A 16,657-nucleotide genomic window follows, 5' to 3' on the forward strand; every position below is an offset into this window, starting at 1 on the left:
CCAGCTACTTGAGAGGCTGAGATGATGGGAGGCTCGCTTGAGTCCAGGAGCTTGAGGCTGCAGTGAGCCATGACTGCACCACTGCACTCCAGCCTGGGTGACAGAGCAAGACTCTGAATTTAACAATAACAACAAAAAGTGAATGCTTTTACAAATACCCCTTATAACATTTATGCACACTGAAGAGTGAGAACCTCTGCACTGGAACAACTGTAAGAGTAAATGAAAGCTAGAAAAAAAGAAATCTCAGCAAGCAGAGGCGGGAAGATTGAATGCGAGGATTTAATACCAATGCAGGCACAAGAATTTTTTTAAAAAAGGTCAGCGGGGAGGGATCATGAACACCTTGGTTTCAACAACTCCAACTCCTTCATACGTCATCTTCAGTTAGGCTGGCTGATCAGTGTGCTGATACTTTCTTCTACCTCTGACAGTGTCTTCAGAATTTGGTTGACTTTGACCTCATCAAATTCCAAACACAGAAATTCAGATTCCTGGAAAACATAAAAGGATATTTTAGAGGGAAACCACAAGATAGCCAAGGCCATCTGGCATGACCAAACTCAAAATACCCAGGGTCCCAAACCAGCAAGCCCAGCTCAGACCTTAATATCGAAGTGATATTTTACCCAGCAAAGCATATCCACATAATGCTCTAAATAAAAGTGCTTTTATGATGGTGTTTCGTATTAATAAATAAGTGGCGTACAAATATCAGATGTTCTCACTAGGAGACATATGAGAAGCTCTTCCTCTTTGTCATCTCATTTGATCCTCTAATAATTTTTAAGGTAAGAACTTGAGTAGTTTTAAAAATTAGGACCCTGTAATCCCAGCACTTTGGGAGGCCGAGACGGGCGGATCACGAGGTCAGGAGATCGAGACCATCCTGGCTAACACGGTGAAACCCCGTCTCTACTAAAAAATACAAAAAACTAGCCGGGCGAGGTGGCGGGCGCCTGTAGTCCCAGCTACTCGGGAGGCTGAGGCCGGAGAATGGCGTGAACCCGGGAGGCGGAGCTTGCAGTGAGCTGAGATCCGGCCACTGCACTCCAGCCTGGGCAGCAGAGCGAGACTCCGTCTCAAAAAAAAAAAAAAAAAAAAAAAAAAAAAAAAAAAAAAAAAATTAGGACCCTGAGGCACAAAGAGGTTAACCTGTACCAAAAATAAATGCCATTAAAAAGGCAGAATCAGATGGTGAACTCTCAGCTCTGGATGACTCCGAAGTCTTTACTGTCTCCACAGCACTTTGGGTTACAAAAATGAAGAGAATTTTGACTGACTCTGATGGACTCTGAGTTAGTCTGGGAAGTGAGCTAACTTGGATTTAGTGGTTATGCTGGAAATTGTGACAAGTTGCTTGGGAAACATGAGCCAGATAACTGAGAGATAACCAGATCTTGAACTAGCAACAAACATTTCTGGGGCCCTTCCACTTGCTGCAAGCCAACCCTCCTCACAGCTCCCTTAAATACATTCCCTCTGTGAGGCTTCGTCGGTCAATCTGACGAAGTTAGATAGATGGTAGATACCAAGAAATAAGATTTTGTTTTTCCCCTCTGTTATTTTCCCCCTCCATACTGGAGTGCAGTGGCATGACCATAGCTCACTGTAGCCTCAAACTCCTGGGCTAAAGCGATCCTCCTACCTCAGCCTCCTGAGTAGCTAGGACTACAGGTATGCACAACCACACCCAGCTAATTAAAAAAAAATTTTTTTTTTTGTAGAGACGGTGGAGGGGCAGGGCTCAGTATGTTGCCCAGTCGTAAGATCTCTGAGTTATGGTAGCAGGAATTTCATGTACACTGGACAAATTCTACATCTGCATTATCTTGAGAGACAAGGATATATTTTATGTATCTAAGAGCAACTACATTCAAAATCCTTAAGAACAATAATCAAGTAATTTTAGAGCAGTATGAATCCTTACAGAGCATATAATCCAATTGTCTTGTTTTCTAGATAATTAAATTAAGCCCCAGGCATGTTAAATGATGTGGCTAATTAATGTACCTCTGTTGATGACAGTCACCAAGTCAATGTTCTTTTCTCTGTATTTTCCTCTCTAACTACTGAAAAGTATCAGAATATACCAGCCCCAACTATGCCACTCTGGCATATAGGTAATTTTGCACTGAAGGCAATCAAGACTTAACAGATGGAAAAAGAAATCTTGGAGTTTCCCTTATCTGGCCAAGAGCAGAAACTTCTAAAAAATGAGAACTGCCAGGCCAGGCATGGTGGCTCATGCCCGTAATCCCAGCCCTTTGGGAGGCTGCGGCAGGAGGATCACTTGAAGCCAGGAGTTCAATACCAGCCTGGGCAATAATAATGAAACCCTATCTCTAAAAATAAAAAATAAAATAAAATAAAGTCTGACACGGTGGTGTGCACCTGTAGTCCTAGCTACTTGGGAGGCTGAGGCTGGAGGATTGCTTGAACCCAAGAGGTGGAGTGAGCCTAGCAACCTGGGTGAGACCTTATCTCAAAAAAAAAAAAAAAAAAAAAAGAGTGAGAACTGCCATAAATCCCTCTCTGGGGAAGTTTTATGGGCATGAAAAAGATGGAAAGCTGACACCATGATGAGTCTGCACAAACCTTAGTAAAATAACTCTTTATCTACCATTAGACTCACCATATATTTAATTCCCATAATTTACCACCTTTAGAAGACCAAACCCTTTTTCCTTTGTCTAGTCACAGTCACTTCTCTCCACAATTTATCTTCCTTTGTTAAAATGGTATGCAAGCTTTCAAGTCTAACTGCCTCTTTGGGTTTTCATTTTTTTTTTTTTCTGTTAAGCTTGTATGCATACAAAATTAAAAATACTGACATCAGTAAAATTTGTAATTTTTTTTTCTCCTGTGAAACTTTTGTCAGTTTAATTTGCAGGCCTTATACACGAACCTAAGAAGGCAGCGAAAAAGTTTTTCCTCCCCTACAATACTATGGCATTTCCTACCCCCATCTCCAAAGTGATGGGGGTAGGAAAGGAAGGCCAACAAGCTTCTTCAGAAGGAGGGTGTCACTTTGCCATCAGCTAGAATAATATTCAGGAGTCGATTTTGCTGTTGCTAAGCTGCTAAGCTGAGTCTACACGGATGGCAGTGAATATCCCCCAGGGAGAAGTAAGTACAAAGGGAAAGAAGGGGCCTCTCGGATGAAAGGCTTCCAACGAGAGGGAAGGCAGCTCTCCTTGCCTACAGGAGTCCTGTCCTCAAACATGTATTTGGATAGGAGAGAAGTGCAGTCTCATATGTGAGCTTAGAAACTTTGACAAGTTTTCATTTGGTCCAAAGCAAAAACCAAGTTTAAACAAAGAAAGAATACTGATAAGTGTTCAAGCTGTAGGAGGGGTTATCTCCTTTGGGAAAGAAAAGCAAATTTATGACAAATTAGGCAGTTCAGTTGGCAAAATTCAGAACAGGTCTCAGATGTGAAAGCCTGTTCTTCATTCATTTTCACTGAGGCCTTTAGTTTGACTTTAAAACAATATTTTTTTTTTTTTTTTTTTTTTTTTTTTTTTGAGACAGAGTCTTCCTCCATCACCCAGGTTGGAATACAGTGGCCCGATCTGCAACCTCTGTCTCCCAGGTTCAAGCGATTCTCCTGCCTCAGCCTCCTGAGTGGCTGGGATTACAGGCGTGCACTACCACGCCTGGCTAATTTTTGTATTTTTTTTTTTCAGTAGAGACAGGGTGTCGTCATGTTAGCCAGGCTGGTCTCGAACTCCTGACCTCAAGTGATCCGCCTGCCTCGGCCTTCCAAAGAGCTGGGATTACAGGCGTTAGCCACTGCATCTGGCCTAAAACAATTTTTTAAACATCTGGCCTTGGACACAATAGTCTAGAAATTAGTGATTACCAGTAACTAACATATATATTAAGGACATTGATAAAAAAGATGATGTAGCTTATATTTCACCTCAGTGAAAGTAAGTTACAGTAATAAATCACCTGGTTTTCTATTTATAGGCAAAGAGATTACCAGGAACAATATTCATAGAGATAGGAGCAACTGAGTAAAGCTTGTTTATAAATAGCCAGGATCTTTTCTGACTAAGGGATTATTAGTTTGTTGTAGGTTTCAGGACTCATTTGTGATTGGACCTCTATGTATGAATGAAGCTCAGTTTATTTTTGAGGAATGCCAAATACTAGAGAGAAAGAGTGGGCTAAATAAAGAAGTCTAAAGTTAAATAGATGTATTTTCCATCCCAATCTTCACCTTTCTCCCCTTGAAATAACAACACATTAACAGCCTTCAAAAGCGACACATAAACATACATGACACTTGAAATTGTTTACTTACAACTGTATTACCAAGGCCTACTTTCATCTAGTTATGCTATCAAAATATCTTATAAGGAATTCAAGAGCCTTTAAACTGGGGCTTAACATGTAGACATTTCTTCACATTTTGCATTTGGCTGCAGTACCCTATGGAAAATACATCTGATGCACTTGAAAATATATTTAGAGGCTGGACGCGGTGGCTCACGCTTGTAATCCCAGCACTTTGGGAAGCCGAGGCGGGCGGATCAGGAGATCAGGAGTTTGAGACTAGCCTGAACAACATGGTGAAACCCCGTCTTTACTAAAAGTACAAAAATTAGCCAGGCGTGGTGGTGGGTGCCTGTAATCCTAGCTACTCAGGAGGCTGAGGCAGGAGAATTGCTTGAACCCAGGAGGCCTCTGTTCATTGGCAGTGAACCGAGATCGTGCCATTGCACTCCAGCCTGGGCGACAGAGTAAGACTCAGTCTCAAAAAAATATATATATATACACACACACACACACACACACACATATATATATGTGTATATATATCTTTACAAATGCAGATGTGGGCTAGGGGTGGTGGCTCATGCCTGTAATCCCAACACTTTGGGAGGCTGAGGCAGGTGAATTGCTTGAGCCAGGAGTTTCAGACCAGCCTGGGCAACATGGTGAAACCCCATCTCTACAAAAAGTATAAAAATAAGCTGGGCATGGTGGGCATGTGCCTGTAGTCCCAACTACTTAGGAGGCTGAGGTAGGAGGATCGCTTGAGCCCAGAAGGTCAAGGCTGCAGTGAGCCGAGATCATGCCACTGGACTCCAGCCTTGGCAACAGAGTAAGACCCTATCTCAAGAAAGAAAGGGAAAGGGAAAGGGAAAGGGAAAGGGAAAGGAAAAGGGAAAGGGAAAGGAAAAGGAAAGGAAAGAAAAGAAAAGAAAAGAAAAGGAAAAGAAAAGAAAAGAAAAAAGAAAAGAAAAAAAAAGAAAAGAAAAGAAAAGAAAAAAATGATGCCTATCAAGCCAGAGGCAGAAGGTACAAGAGCAATCTGAAACACTTGTTACTTTTTTCATGGTCATCTTGGGCTTAAATGGTGATAAAAATAAGAGATGATTCAACTAAAATTCCTGTATTTAAGTATCTGAGTCAAGAATCAAACTTGTTTCTTTTCAGTAAAGGATGCAGTATGGAGTAGAGTCAGAATGTGGTTAGCAGATAAGCAAGCACATCATTATCAAGAACATGTACTTTGTGATCCTGGGGAGTACAGCAGTATATTAAACTCAACAGTTTAAACAGCCATTCCAAATTACAATGGAAAGCAAAGGCAAAATATTCAAATTTTTGTCTCTCCAAGTGGAAATTTTAAAAAGTCACAAAATCCTATGACAAAACCCTTGAGAGGATTCTCTCTCCAAACCAACAAAAAAACCAAGCCAGCTCTAACACTTCCTGAGAAGGCCATCTCACATATTCCTAAGCAACTGCTTCCCTGATAACCACTCAACACTCCTCAGGGAACTCTTACTGGTCAAGCCTAAATCTTTAATGCTTTAGTTTAAACTCACTTGCTAGCAAGGTTAGAGAGTAGAATTGATTATTAGTCTACAGAATAACTGAAGGCTGTTAGTAAGCAAATGTTTGGTTTTATCCATCTACACACCATAACCTCTTTGTGTATAATTGTCCATTTTAAAAACTTCCTTATCTAGGTCCTGAGCAACTCTTCTGCAAAACAATACTACAGTGACAAAATGCTTAAAACAGAAAATAAAAGACATCACATATTAAATACTTAAATAGAACCATTTAGAACAAATTCAACATAAAATAAAACAACAGTCCTATATTTTCTGCAGTAATACTACTTTCCATGCAAAATTTTCACAAAGCTTTATCCCCTAATTTATGGATCATATTTAGGATTATAATATAACATTGGCAATGTTGGCTCTAATGTCTTGTGTTTTCTTTCAAAAATGATAAAAGTTGGGGGTAAAAGTTGGGGGATGGAGGGTGAGAGTGGGAAAGGATGCCTTAGAATTTCACTAACCAATATTGATTCAAAAAGGCCACATAAGTGTGCACCTGTAATCCCAGCTACTTGGGAGGCTGACATAGGAGAATCGCTTGAACCTGGGAGAGGGAGGTTGCAGTGAGCCGAGATTGCGCCAATGCACTCCAGCCTGGGCGACAGAATGAGACTCGATCTCAAAAAAAAAAAAAAAAAAAACACATAAAGCTGGCTATGTTTCATAAAGCTTATTATCCCAGATTTTTCTTTTAATTTCATTTGTTGACATAAAGGGACTCTTTACTGAGCACAAACTTTGGCCATAAAGTCTATCCTCTGTTTGGACTGTCCTTCCATATGCTTAAAATAACCCTTTGACCCACAACTCTGCAACTGTCTTCTGTGTTTAACCACAGCGGAAGGAGGGGACAGAAAGAGAAAGAGGAAGAGGGAGAGCAAGCACTCAAGAAAGAACACATATGGCAGACATTAAAATTGGCAATGGCTCCTTGAAGGGCAATTATATAAGAAATAAGAAACCCAGTAGCACTGAACATTGCCTGCCAGAGAAGTTCAAAACATCTTCATAAGTAAACCTGTGTTCACCACTCATTCCCACACTTCTGTGGCTTTCTCACAACTATCATTGATACTGCTCCTTTACTTCAAGAGACATTGAATCCCAGAAATAGCTTCTCTGTAGCAAAAGATCATCCAACTTCCTTCCTAAGGAACCACTGGCCCCAATTAAAATTTCTTTTTTTTTTTTTTTTTTTTTTGAGACGGAGTCTCACTCTGTCGCCCAGGCTGGAGTGCAGTGGCCGGATCTCAGCTCACTGCAAGCTCCGCCTCCCGGGTTTACGCCATTCTCCCGCCTCAGCCTCCCGAGTAGCTGGGACTACAGGCGCCCGCCACCGCGCCCGGCTAGTTTTTTTTGTATTTTTTAGTAGAGACGGGGTTTCACCATGTTAGCCAGGATGGTCTCGATCTCCTGACCTTGTGATCCGCCCGTCTCGGCCTCCCAAAGTGCTGGGATTACAGGCTTGAGCCACCGCGCCCGGCCCTAAAATTCATATTTTCCTGAAAACTGTGCTGATTATTCTCCATTTGTCCTTTCATATTCATTATCTTCCCGTCTCTGTCTTATTCCATGTCCTGTGAGGCTGTTCTCAAAAAATTGTGTCACCCCTTACAGTTGGGTTCAGGCAAGAGGAGAGAGAGGTTATTATATTAATTCCTCTGGTATTTCCAATATTTTCTATGTAGGGTATCGTTTCTTCATTTCCTATTTTATTTACTGGTCTCAATCACTATTTCTTCTGGTTCACAAAGCCAACAGTACACACATAAAGCTAAGTCTCTTTAGACTGCTGAAACATAGAATCACCAAGTACAAACTCCAAGGTTGAGCACAGCAAGGATTGTCATCATGCCTAGGTTGGTAAGAAGGTTGCCCTCCAAGTATTAAATAATAGGACAAGCTAGAACCAATATTTGATTTTTTCTATTATCATTTGATACTGAAAAAATTTTTTTTTTTTTTTAGTTGGAGTCTTGCTGTCACCCAGGCTGGAGTGCAGTGGCGTTATCTCGGCTCACTACATCCTCTGCCTCCCAGGTTCAAGCGATTCTCCTGCCTCAGCGTCCCAAGTAGCTGGGACTACAGGTGCGTGCCACCATGCCCAGCTAATTTTTTGTATTTTCAGTAAAGATGGGGTTTCACCATGTAGGCCAGGATGGTCTTGATCGTGATCCACCTGCCTCAGTCTCCCAAAGTGCTGGGATTACAGGCGTGAGCCACTGTGCCCGGCCTTGAAATATCTAATATGGTAGCACTTTGATATCTGAAGAATGAAAGGAAGGAAAGGAGGGAGGGAGGGAGGCAGGCAGAAGAGTAGGAGAAGGAGGAGGAGAACAACATCAACAACTAAGATGAGATTTCATTAAGAATTTGCTCTTTGGTTTAATTCAATCCTGCTTGTCAATTTTTACTTTCGTTTCAATTGCTTTTGGTGATTTCGTCATGAAATCTTTGCCTGTGACCATGTCCTGAATGGTAATGCCTAGATTTTCTTCTAGAGTTTTTATAGTTTTGGGTTTTACAGTCTTTAAACCATCTTGAGAATTTTTTTTTTTTTTCTTTTTTTTAGACAGAGTCTCACACTGTCACTCAGCCTGGTGTGAAGTGGCACCATCTCAGCTCACAGCAACCTCTGCCTGCTGTGTTCAAGCAATTATCATGCCTTAGCCTCCCAAGTAGTTGGGACTACAAGGCGCATGTCACCATGCCTGGCTAAGTTTTGTACTTCTAGTAGAGATGGGGTTTCACCATTTTGGCCAGGCTAGTCTCGAATTTCTGATCTCAAGTGATCTGCCTCCCTCAGCTTCCCAAAGTGCTGGGATTACAGGCATGAACCACCATGCCCAGCCTCATCTTTTTTTTTTTTTTTTTTTGAGATGGAGTCTCACTCTGTCTCCCAGGCTGGAGTGCAGTGGCACAATCTTGGCTCACTGCAACCTCTGTCTCCCGGGTTCAAGCAATTCTCCTTCCTCAGCCTCCTGAGTAGCTGGGACTACAGGCATGTGCCACCACACCTGGCTAATTTTTTTTGTATTTTTAGTAGAGATGGGATTTCACCATGTTGGTCAGGCTGGTCTCAAACTCCTGACCTCAAATGATCTGCCTGCCTCGGCCTCCCAAAGTGTTGGGATTACAGGCGTGAGCCACTACACCTGGCCCCCTGGCCTCATCTTGAGTTAGTTTTTATATAAGGCATAAGGAAGGGGTACAGTTTCAATTTTCTGCATATGGCTAGTCAGTTCTCCCAGCACCATTTATTAAATATGGAATCCTTACCCCATTGCTTGTTTTTGTCAGGTCTGTTGAAAATCAGATGGTTGTGGATGTGCAGTCTTATTTCTGGGTTCTCTATTCTGTTCCATTCATCTATGTGTCTTTTCTTGTGCCAGTACCATGCTGTTTTGATTATTGTAGCCTTGTAGTATAGTTTGAAATCTGGTAGCATGATGCCTTCAGCTTTATTCTTTTTGCTTAAGATTGTACTGGTTATACAAACTCTTTTTTGGTTCCATATGAATTTTAAAATATTTTCTTCTAATTCTGTGAAGAATGTCAATAGTAGTTTAACAGCAATAGTATTGAATCTATAAATTACTTTGGGCAGTATGGCTGTTTTCATGATATTGATTCTTCCTATCCATGAGCATGGAATGTTTTTGCATTTGTTTGTGTCCTCTCTGATTTCCTTGAGCAGTGGTCTGCAGTTCTTCTTGAAGAGGTCCTTCACTTCCCTTGTTAGCTGTACTCGTAGGTATTTTATTCTCTTTGTAGCAATTGTGAATGGGAGTTCATTCTTTTTTTTTTTTTTTTTTTTTTGAGACGGAGTCTGGCTCTGTCACCCAGGCTGGAGTGCAGTGGCTGGATCTCAGCTCATTGCAAGCTCCGCCTCCCGGGTTTGCGCCATTCTCCTGCCTCAGCCTCCCGAGTAGCTGGGACTACAGGTGCCTGCCACCTCGCCCAGCTATTTTTTTGTATTTTTTAGTAGAGACGGGGTTTCACTATGTTAGCCAGGATGGTCTCGATCTCCTGACCTCGTGATCCGCCCGTCTCGGCCTCCCAAAGTGCTGGGATTACAGGCTTGAGCCACCGCGCCCGGCCGGGAGTTCATTCTTGACTTAGCTCTCTGCTTGCCTGTTGTTGGTGTACAGGAATGCTTGTGACTTCTGCACACTGATTTTGTATCCTAAGACTTTGCTGAAGTTGCTTCAGCTTAAGAAGCTTTTGGGTTGAGACCATAGGGTTTTCTAAATATAGGATCATGTCATCTGCAAACAAAGATAATTTGACTTCCTCTCTTCCTATTTGAATACTCTTTATTTCTTTCTCTTTCCTGATTGCCCTGGCCAGAACTTCCAATACTATGTCGAATAGGAATGGTGAGTGAGGGCATCCTTGTCTTATGCTGGTTTTCAAGGGGAATGCTTCCAGCTTTTGCCCATTCAGTATGATATTGGCTGTGGGTTTGTCATAAATGGCTCTCATAAATGAAACTATCATCAGAGCAAACAGGCAACCTACAGAGTTGGAGAAAATTTTTGCCATCTATTCCATCTGACAAAGGCCTAATATCTAGAATCTACAAGGAACTTAACTTTACAATAAAAATAAAACCATTAAAAAGTGGGCAAAGGACATGAACAGACACTTCTCAAAAGAAGACATTCATGTAGCCAGCAAACATGAAAAAAAGCTCAACATCACTGATCATTAGAGAAGTGCAAATCAAAACCACAATGAGATACCATCTCATGCCAGTCAGAATGGCGATTATTAAAAAGTCAAGAAACAACAGATGCTAGCAAGGTTGTGGAGAAATAGGAATGCTTTTACACTGTTGGTGGGAATGCAAAATTAGTCCAACCATTGTGGAATATGGTGTGGCGATTCATCAAAGATCTAGAACCAGAAATACCATTTGACCCAGCAATCCCATTACTGGGTATATACCCAAAGGAATATAAATAATTCTATTACAAAGATACATGTATGTATATGTTCACTGCAGCACTATTCACAATAGCAAAGACATGGAATCAACCCAAATGCCCATCAATGATAGGCTGGATAAAGAAAATGTGGTACATACACACCATGGAATACTATGTAGCAATAAAAAGAAACAAGATAATGTCCTTTGCAGGGGACACAGATGGAGCTCAAAGCCATTATCTTCAGCAAACTAATGCAGGAACAGAAAATGAAGCCATTTTCCTTAGCAAACTAATCCAAGAACAGAAAACCAAACACCGCATGTTCTCACTTATAAGTGGGAGCTGAACAATGAGAACACGTGGACACCGGGAGGGAACAACACACACTGGGGCCTGTCAGGGGTGAGGTGGGAGGAGGGAGAGCATTAGGAAAAATAGCTAATGCATGCTGGGCTTAATATGTAGGTGATGGGTTGATAGGTGCAGCAAACAACCATGGCACACGTTTACCTATGTAACAAACCTGCACATCCTGCACATGTACCCCAGAACTTAAAATAAAAATTTAAAAAAAGAGAGAATTTGCATCAAAAGTCCTGGATAGCTGAAACATGGCCTTGTTGCTATAACCTGTTCTTATACAATGGATAGTTTATGCTGTATCTTAAAACAATACTTAACAAAAAGAAAATGTGTGACATAATATTTTTTCTTTGGCCTTTGACAAAGTTTCTTTTAACCAATAAATATTACTACCAATGGTCCTTATTCAGGCCATTTTTATCTAGATGCATTCTCATTTCAAACACAACAGCCAATAAGTCCCACATCTACTATGTTCAGAGCGCATGCTAACAAAAGAGAAAAAAATCATACTGCAAATCACAATGCAAGTCATCCTACTGAGGCTGAAAAAGGACTGACATCAGTCAGTCTAGGACTGCAACTTAATTACTGAGCAATTAAATTAAAATAACTCACCCCCAAACTCAATAGATACCCACATCATGTTGAGAGCCATGTGGGACTAAGATAGAGTCTGCAGGAAGTAACAGAATTTACTCTAATAAATGAACAGAGCAGTGCCTCAGCACCTACCAGGTGCTTTCAGAGCCACAGAATCTTCTGGAGGAAGTGTTTATCCGTATTCTCACAATCTCCCAGAAAAGGGCTAAGTATTACAGTATTAGTATAATACAAAAACATTAATCATCACTGGACAATTACTGATTTTTCTGGAGATGTCATACAGGCATTTCAAAGGATTTTTGTGAGGACAGCTGATGACAGTGTTAGAATACTTAAAAACTAAAAAGCCTGCATTCCCATAAATTCTTTTATTCAAAAATAAACTTTACAAGAAACATGAACTTTCAAATGGCTTACTAGAAACTCAAGGAAGAGACATTTGGTATCTAGGAAATTTCAGATCTATCACTGATGTAAGTTACTGCTAAACAAATCTAAATGATCAGCTTTCCAAGGGACACACACAGGTTTAATATAAAATGGCAAAACTGGGAGGCCAAGGCAGGTGGATTGCTTGAGGCCAGGAGTTTGAGACCAGCCTGGGCCACATGGTAAAACCCTATCTCCACTAAAAATACAAAAATTAGCTGGGCTTGGTGGCACAAACCTGTAATCCCAGCTACTCATGTGGATGAAGCACGAGAATCACTTGAACCCAGGAGGCGGAGGTTGCAGTGAGCTGAGATGGTGCCACTATACTCCAGCCTGGGCAACAGAGTGAGACTCTGTCTCAAAAACAAACAAACAAAAGGCATTTTTAAAATAAAATAACATCAGATCTTAATTATTCAGCAATTAGCCAGGTCCTCTGCTGCTTGTCTTCCCCCTCCTTTGTTGGTCCATCTTTTAGATATTTCTACAAGATGGAAAAACAAAGTGAACTTAAACTGGTTAATCTGACCATATCACAGCAGCTCTGCAAAACATTTTCTGGAAAAGGAGATAGGAGCTATTGGGAGGAACTTTATTGATTGATTGATTGATTGAGATGGAGTCTCGCTCCATTGCTCAGGCTGGAGTGCAGGGCATGATCTCGGCTCACTGCAACCTCCGCCTCCCAGGCACAAGCAATTCTCCTGCCTCAGCCTCCCAAGTAGCTGGGACTACAGGTGTGTGCCACCATGCCCGGCTAATTTTGTATTTTTAGTAAAGACAGGGTTTGACCATGTTGGCCAGGCTGGTCTCAAACTCCTGACCTTGTGATCCGCCTGCCTCAGCCTCCCAAAGTGCTGGGATTACAGGTGTGAGCCACCGTGCCCGGCTGGGAGGAACTTTAACCGTGACTTCACACTACTTTGGAAAATCATACCTTATGGTGCAATTAAGGCAGAAGAATATTTTAATTCCCAAATATTTTCCTTCCTTCGATGACTAGGACTACTGTTAGTAGTCCTTGTCAGCCTAGATTATGTTTTTAAAACATAAGTACTCTCAGGAGAGGTCATTAACACCTTTCTATTACTTAAAAATCAAGAGATTTATTTTATCCCAGGAAGAATGAACCATGAAGTCTGCCTTAAAGCATTAAGAGGGACTGAGGCTAGGGGGTCTAGGACCAAACCCCGCAAAGCACAAGATATAAAATAATCAGGAAAGTAACAAACGCAAATCCCTCTCCTTACTCTATAATTCCTATCAGATACATACACAGATCCATAGGTAAAATATTTTCAGTTACTCAGATTCTCTGATCCATACGCTCCATGCCTGCCTTCCTTCTTTCTTTCTCTCCTTCTCTTCCCTTCCTTTCCTTTCCCCTTTCCTTTCTTTTTCTTTTTTTTTCCTTTTTTTTTTGACACGTCTCACTTTGTTGCCCAGGCTGGAGTGCAGTGGTACAATCTTGGCTCACTGCACCCTCCGTCTCCTGGGTTCCAGCAATTCTCCTGCCTCAGCCTCCCAAGTAGCTGGTACTACAGGTGTGAGCCACCATGCCCAGACAGTTACTGTATTTTTTAGTAGAGAAGGGGTTTCTCCATATTGGCCAGGCTGGTCTTGAACTCCTGACCTTGTGATCTGCATGCCTCAGCCTCCCAAAGTGCTGGGATTACAGATGTGAGCCATCGTGCCCGGCCCATGCCTTTCTTTTTTAAAAATATTTTTTTTCTTAAGGGGTCTTGGTATGTTGCCCAGGCTAGTCTTGAATTCTTTGGGTCAAGCAATCCTCCTGGCTTGGCCTCCCGAGTAGCTGGGATTACAGATGCATGCCAACACACCTGGCTTCCATGCCTTTCTAATCGCTCAGTTACCAAGGCTGCTAGGCATCAAGAAAACTTAGGGAACCTTACAAAGGGGGCATTAGCAAGATAATCTCAATAAAAACCAAAGTCTGAATTTACACATACACACATATACCCTACTGCTGCTGTGCTTCCATTTTTATCTGCAGGCTCAGGGCCTGTGCGCTAACAAGGCAAGACTCTAAAAACACTATCCATTCAAAGTTGTTTAAATTTCCAAGAAGAGAGAAAGTGGGACTGTGCCAAGAATAGGACCCAGAGGTTCTTCTTTTGGTTTGAGATTTCTTGGTTAGAAAAAAGCTAGAGCCATAATTAAGCTAGATAGATATTCCTGTCCTGCCAATATGTGGTCAAAAGGAACATGTATTTTGGCCCAGGCCACCCTGCCTTGTTTCTGAAAGGGAGAAAATAGTTTTGATCTTGCAAGAATGAGTGGTTCTTGGGTTGGATGAATTATGTACAGCTAAACCAAGAGTAATCACTATTCTTTTTCCCCTAGAGATTTCAAAGCAGTCTGACATACACTCTGTTCCCTGTTATAGGCCAGTGGATAAAAAAAGGTAAAGGTACCACCAATATTTGTTTCACTACTAGAAAAACAAAAAAGAAAAAAGAAACCTAGAGATTTTCCCCAATTATGTGAAGCCCAGAATTTCCCACCTCTTTGATTCAACCTGTCACCAGCTAACTCCTGACTCACATCTGACTCCTGAGTTTTGCTACTTTCAAACCCAATTGGTATACATTTAACAGGGTAGAATGGGAACTAATTAGAAATACCTGATTCCGTATTGATTTACATAAGCACCAGGACTTAAGCATTTACAAAGGGATTTTAGAAACATCCAACAAAATAAAACAAAATGTAGCCAAGTTATACAAATACTAAAAGTTAAATACAATTAAATAACTGGCTAATTTCTCATGCATTAAAGGGCTGTAAAAAATTAAATATGGCCAGGTGTGGTGGCTCATGCCTATATTTCCTAGCACTTTGGGAGGCCTATGCAGGCAGATCACTTGAGCCCAGGAGTTTGAGACCAGCCTGGGCAACATGGCAACCCCATCTCTACAAAAAATACAAAAAAATTAGCTGGGCATGGTGGTAGGTACCTGAAGTCCTAGCCAATCAGGAGGCTGAGGTGGGAGGATCACCTGAGCCCAGGAGATCGAGGCAGCAGTAAGCTGTGATTGTGCCACTGCACTCCAACCTGGGTGACAGAGTGAGATCCCGTCTCAAAATAAATAAATAAACAAATGGCTAATTTCTATGTTTTTTCTTTTTTTTTTGAGATGAAGTCTCACTCCTGTTGCCCAGGCCGGAGTGCAGTGGCACAATCTTGGCTCACTACAACATCCATCTCCCTGGTTCCAGCAATTCTCCTACCTCAGCCTCCCAAGTAGCTGGGACTACAGGTGCACACCACCACGCCTGGCTAATTTTTGTATTTTTAGTACAGACAGGGTTTCACCACGTTGTCCAGGCTGGTCTCAAACTCCTGACCTCAAGTGATCCACCCACCTTGGCCTCCCAAAGTGTTGGGATTACAGGCATGAGCCAACACGCCCAGTCCTATGTGTTTTCAAAACATCACGTCCTAGTTCATTTTACAACTTTTCATTCTAGGCAGGGTTTTTTGTTTTTGTTTTTGTTTTTGTTTTTTTTTGAGAAACAGTCTCACTCTGTTGCCCAGGCTGGAGTGTAGTGGCATGATCTTGGCTGACTGCAACCTCCGCCTCCCAGGTTCAGGTGATTCTCCTGCCTCAGACTCCGAAGTGGCTGGGATTACAGGCAAATGCCACCCCACCCAGTTAATTTTTGTATTTTTAGTAGAGATGGGGTTTTACCTCATTGGCCAGGCTGGTCTTGAACTCCTGAACTCAAGTGATCTGCCTGCCTCGGCCTCCCAAAGTCCTGGAATTACAGGTGTGAGCCACTGTGCCTGGCCTTTAGGGAGTGTTTAATGATTACCTGTTAAGATTTTCTGTATTTTGCTGGGCATGGTGGCTCATACCTGTAATCTCAGCACTTTGGGAGGCCAAGGTATGTGGATTGCCCAAGCTCAGGAGTTCACGACCAGCCTGGGCAACATGACAAAACCCTGTCTCTTAAAAAAAAAAAAAAAAAATACAAAAATTAGCCAGATGTGGTGGCACATGCCTATAGTCCTAGCTACTTAGGAGGCTGAGGCAGAAGGGCTGCTTGAGCACAGGTCAAGACTGCACTGAGCTGTGTCTGCGCCACTACACTCCAGCCTGGCTGACAGGGCAAGACTCCATCTCTAAAAAAAAGAAAAGAAAAAAGAATTTTCTGTATTTTGAAAAACTTTGGCCGAAAGACATTTGGTTAAAAAATTATTTTTAGGTGCTCTGGTTTGTGTGTGGGAACTCATCTTATTTTTGGCTAAGTAGAACTAGTTCCCATATGACAATGGACAGCATACCTGAAGAACAACCACTGAAGAGCTGAAAGGCAAATCACACTGAACGAGAAATAAATTTCACTTAAATCTCAAAGAAACCAAAATGACAAAACTCTTAGCACATTAAAAAGAGAGTGTTGTTGATTTTAGTTTGAAGTTCAGAT

General features: G+C 41.7%; 1 protein-coding gene across 22 annotated transcripts in view; it reads right to left on the reverse strand.

Moving 5' to 3' along the window:
- Window positions 1-266: 266 nt before the first annotated feature.
- The window catches only part of COMMD1 (copper metabolism domain containing 1), a 960,866-nt gene continuing 944,475 nt past the window's right edge, over window positions 267-16,657 (reverse strand). For all 22 annotated transcript variants that reach the window (XM_050753532.1, XM_050753531.1, XM_050753535.1 and 19 more), the window contains one exon: window positions 267-494. In XM_050753532.1, coding sequence (XP_050609489.1) covers window positions 384-494 — 111 coding nt within the window. In that variant the 3' untranslated portion in view covers window positions 267-383. The remainder of the gene's footprint in view (window positions 495-16,657) is intronic.

This window comes from Macaca thibetana, chromosome 13, assembly GCF_024542745.1.
Source record: "Macaca thibetana thibetana isolate TM-01 chromosome 13, ASM2454274v1, whole genome shotgun sequence".
Classification (NCBI taxonomy): domain Eukaryota; kingdom Metazoa; phylum Chordata; class Mammalia; order Primates; family Cercopithecidae; genus Macaca; species Macaca thibetana.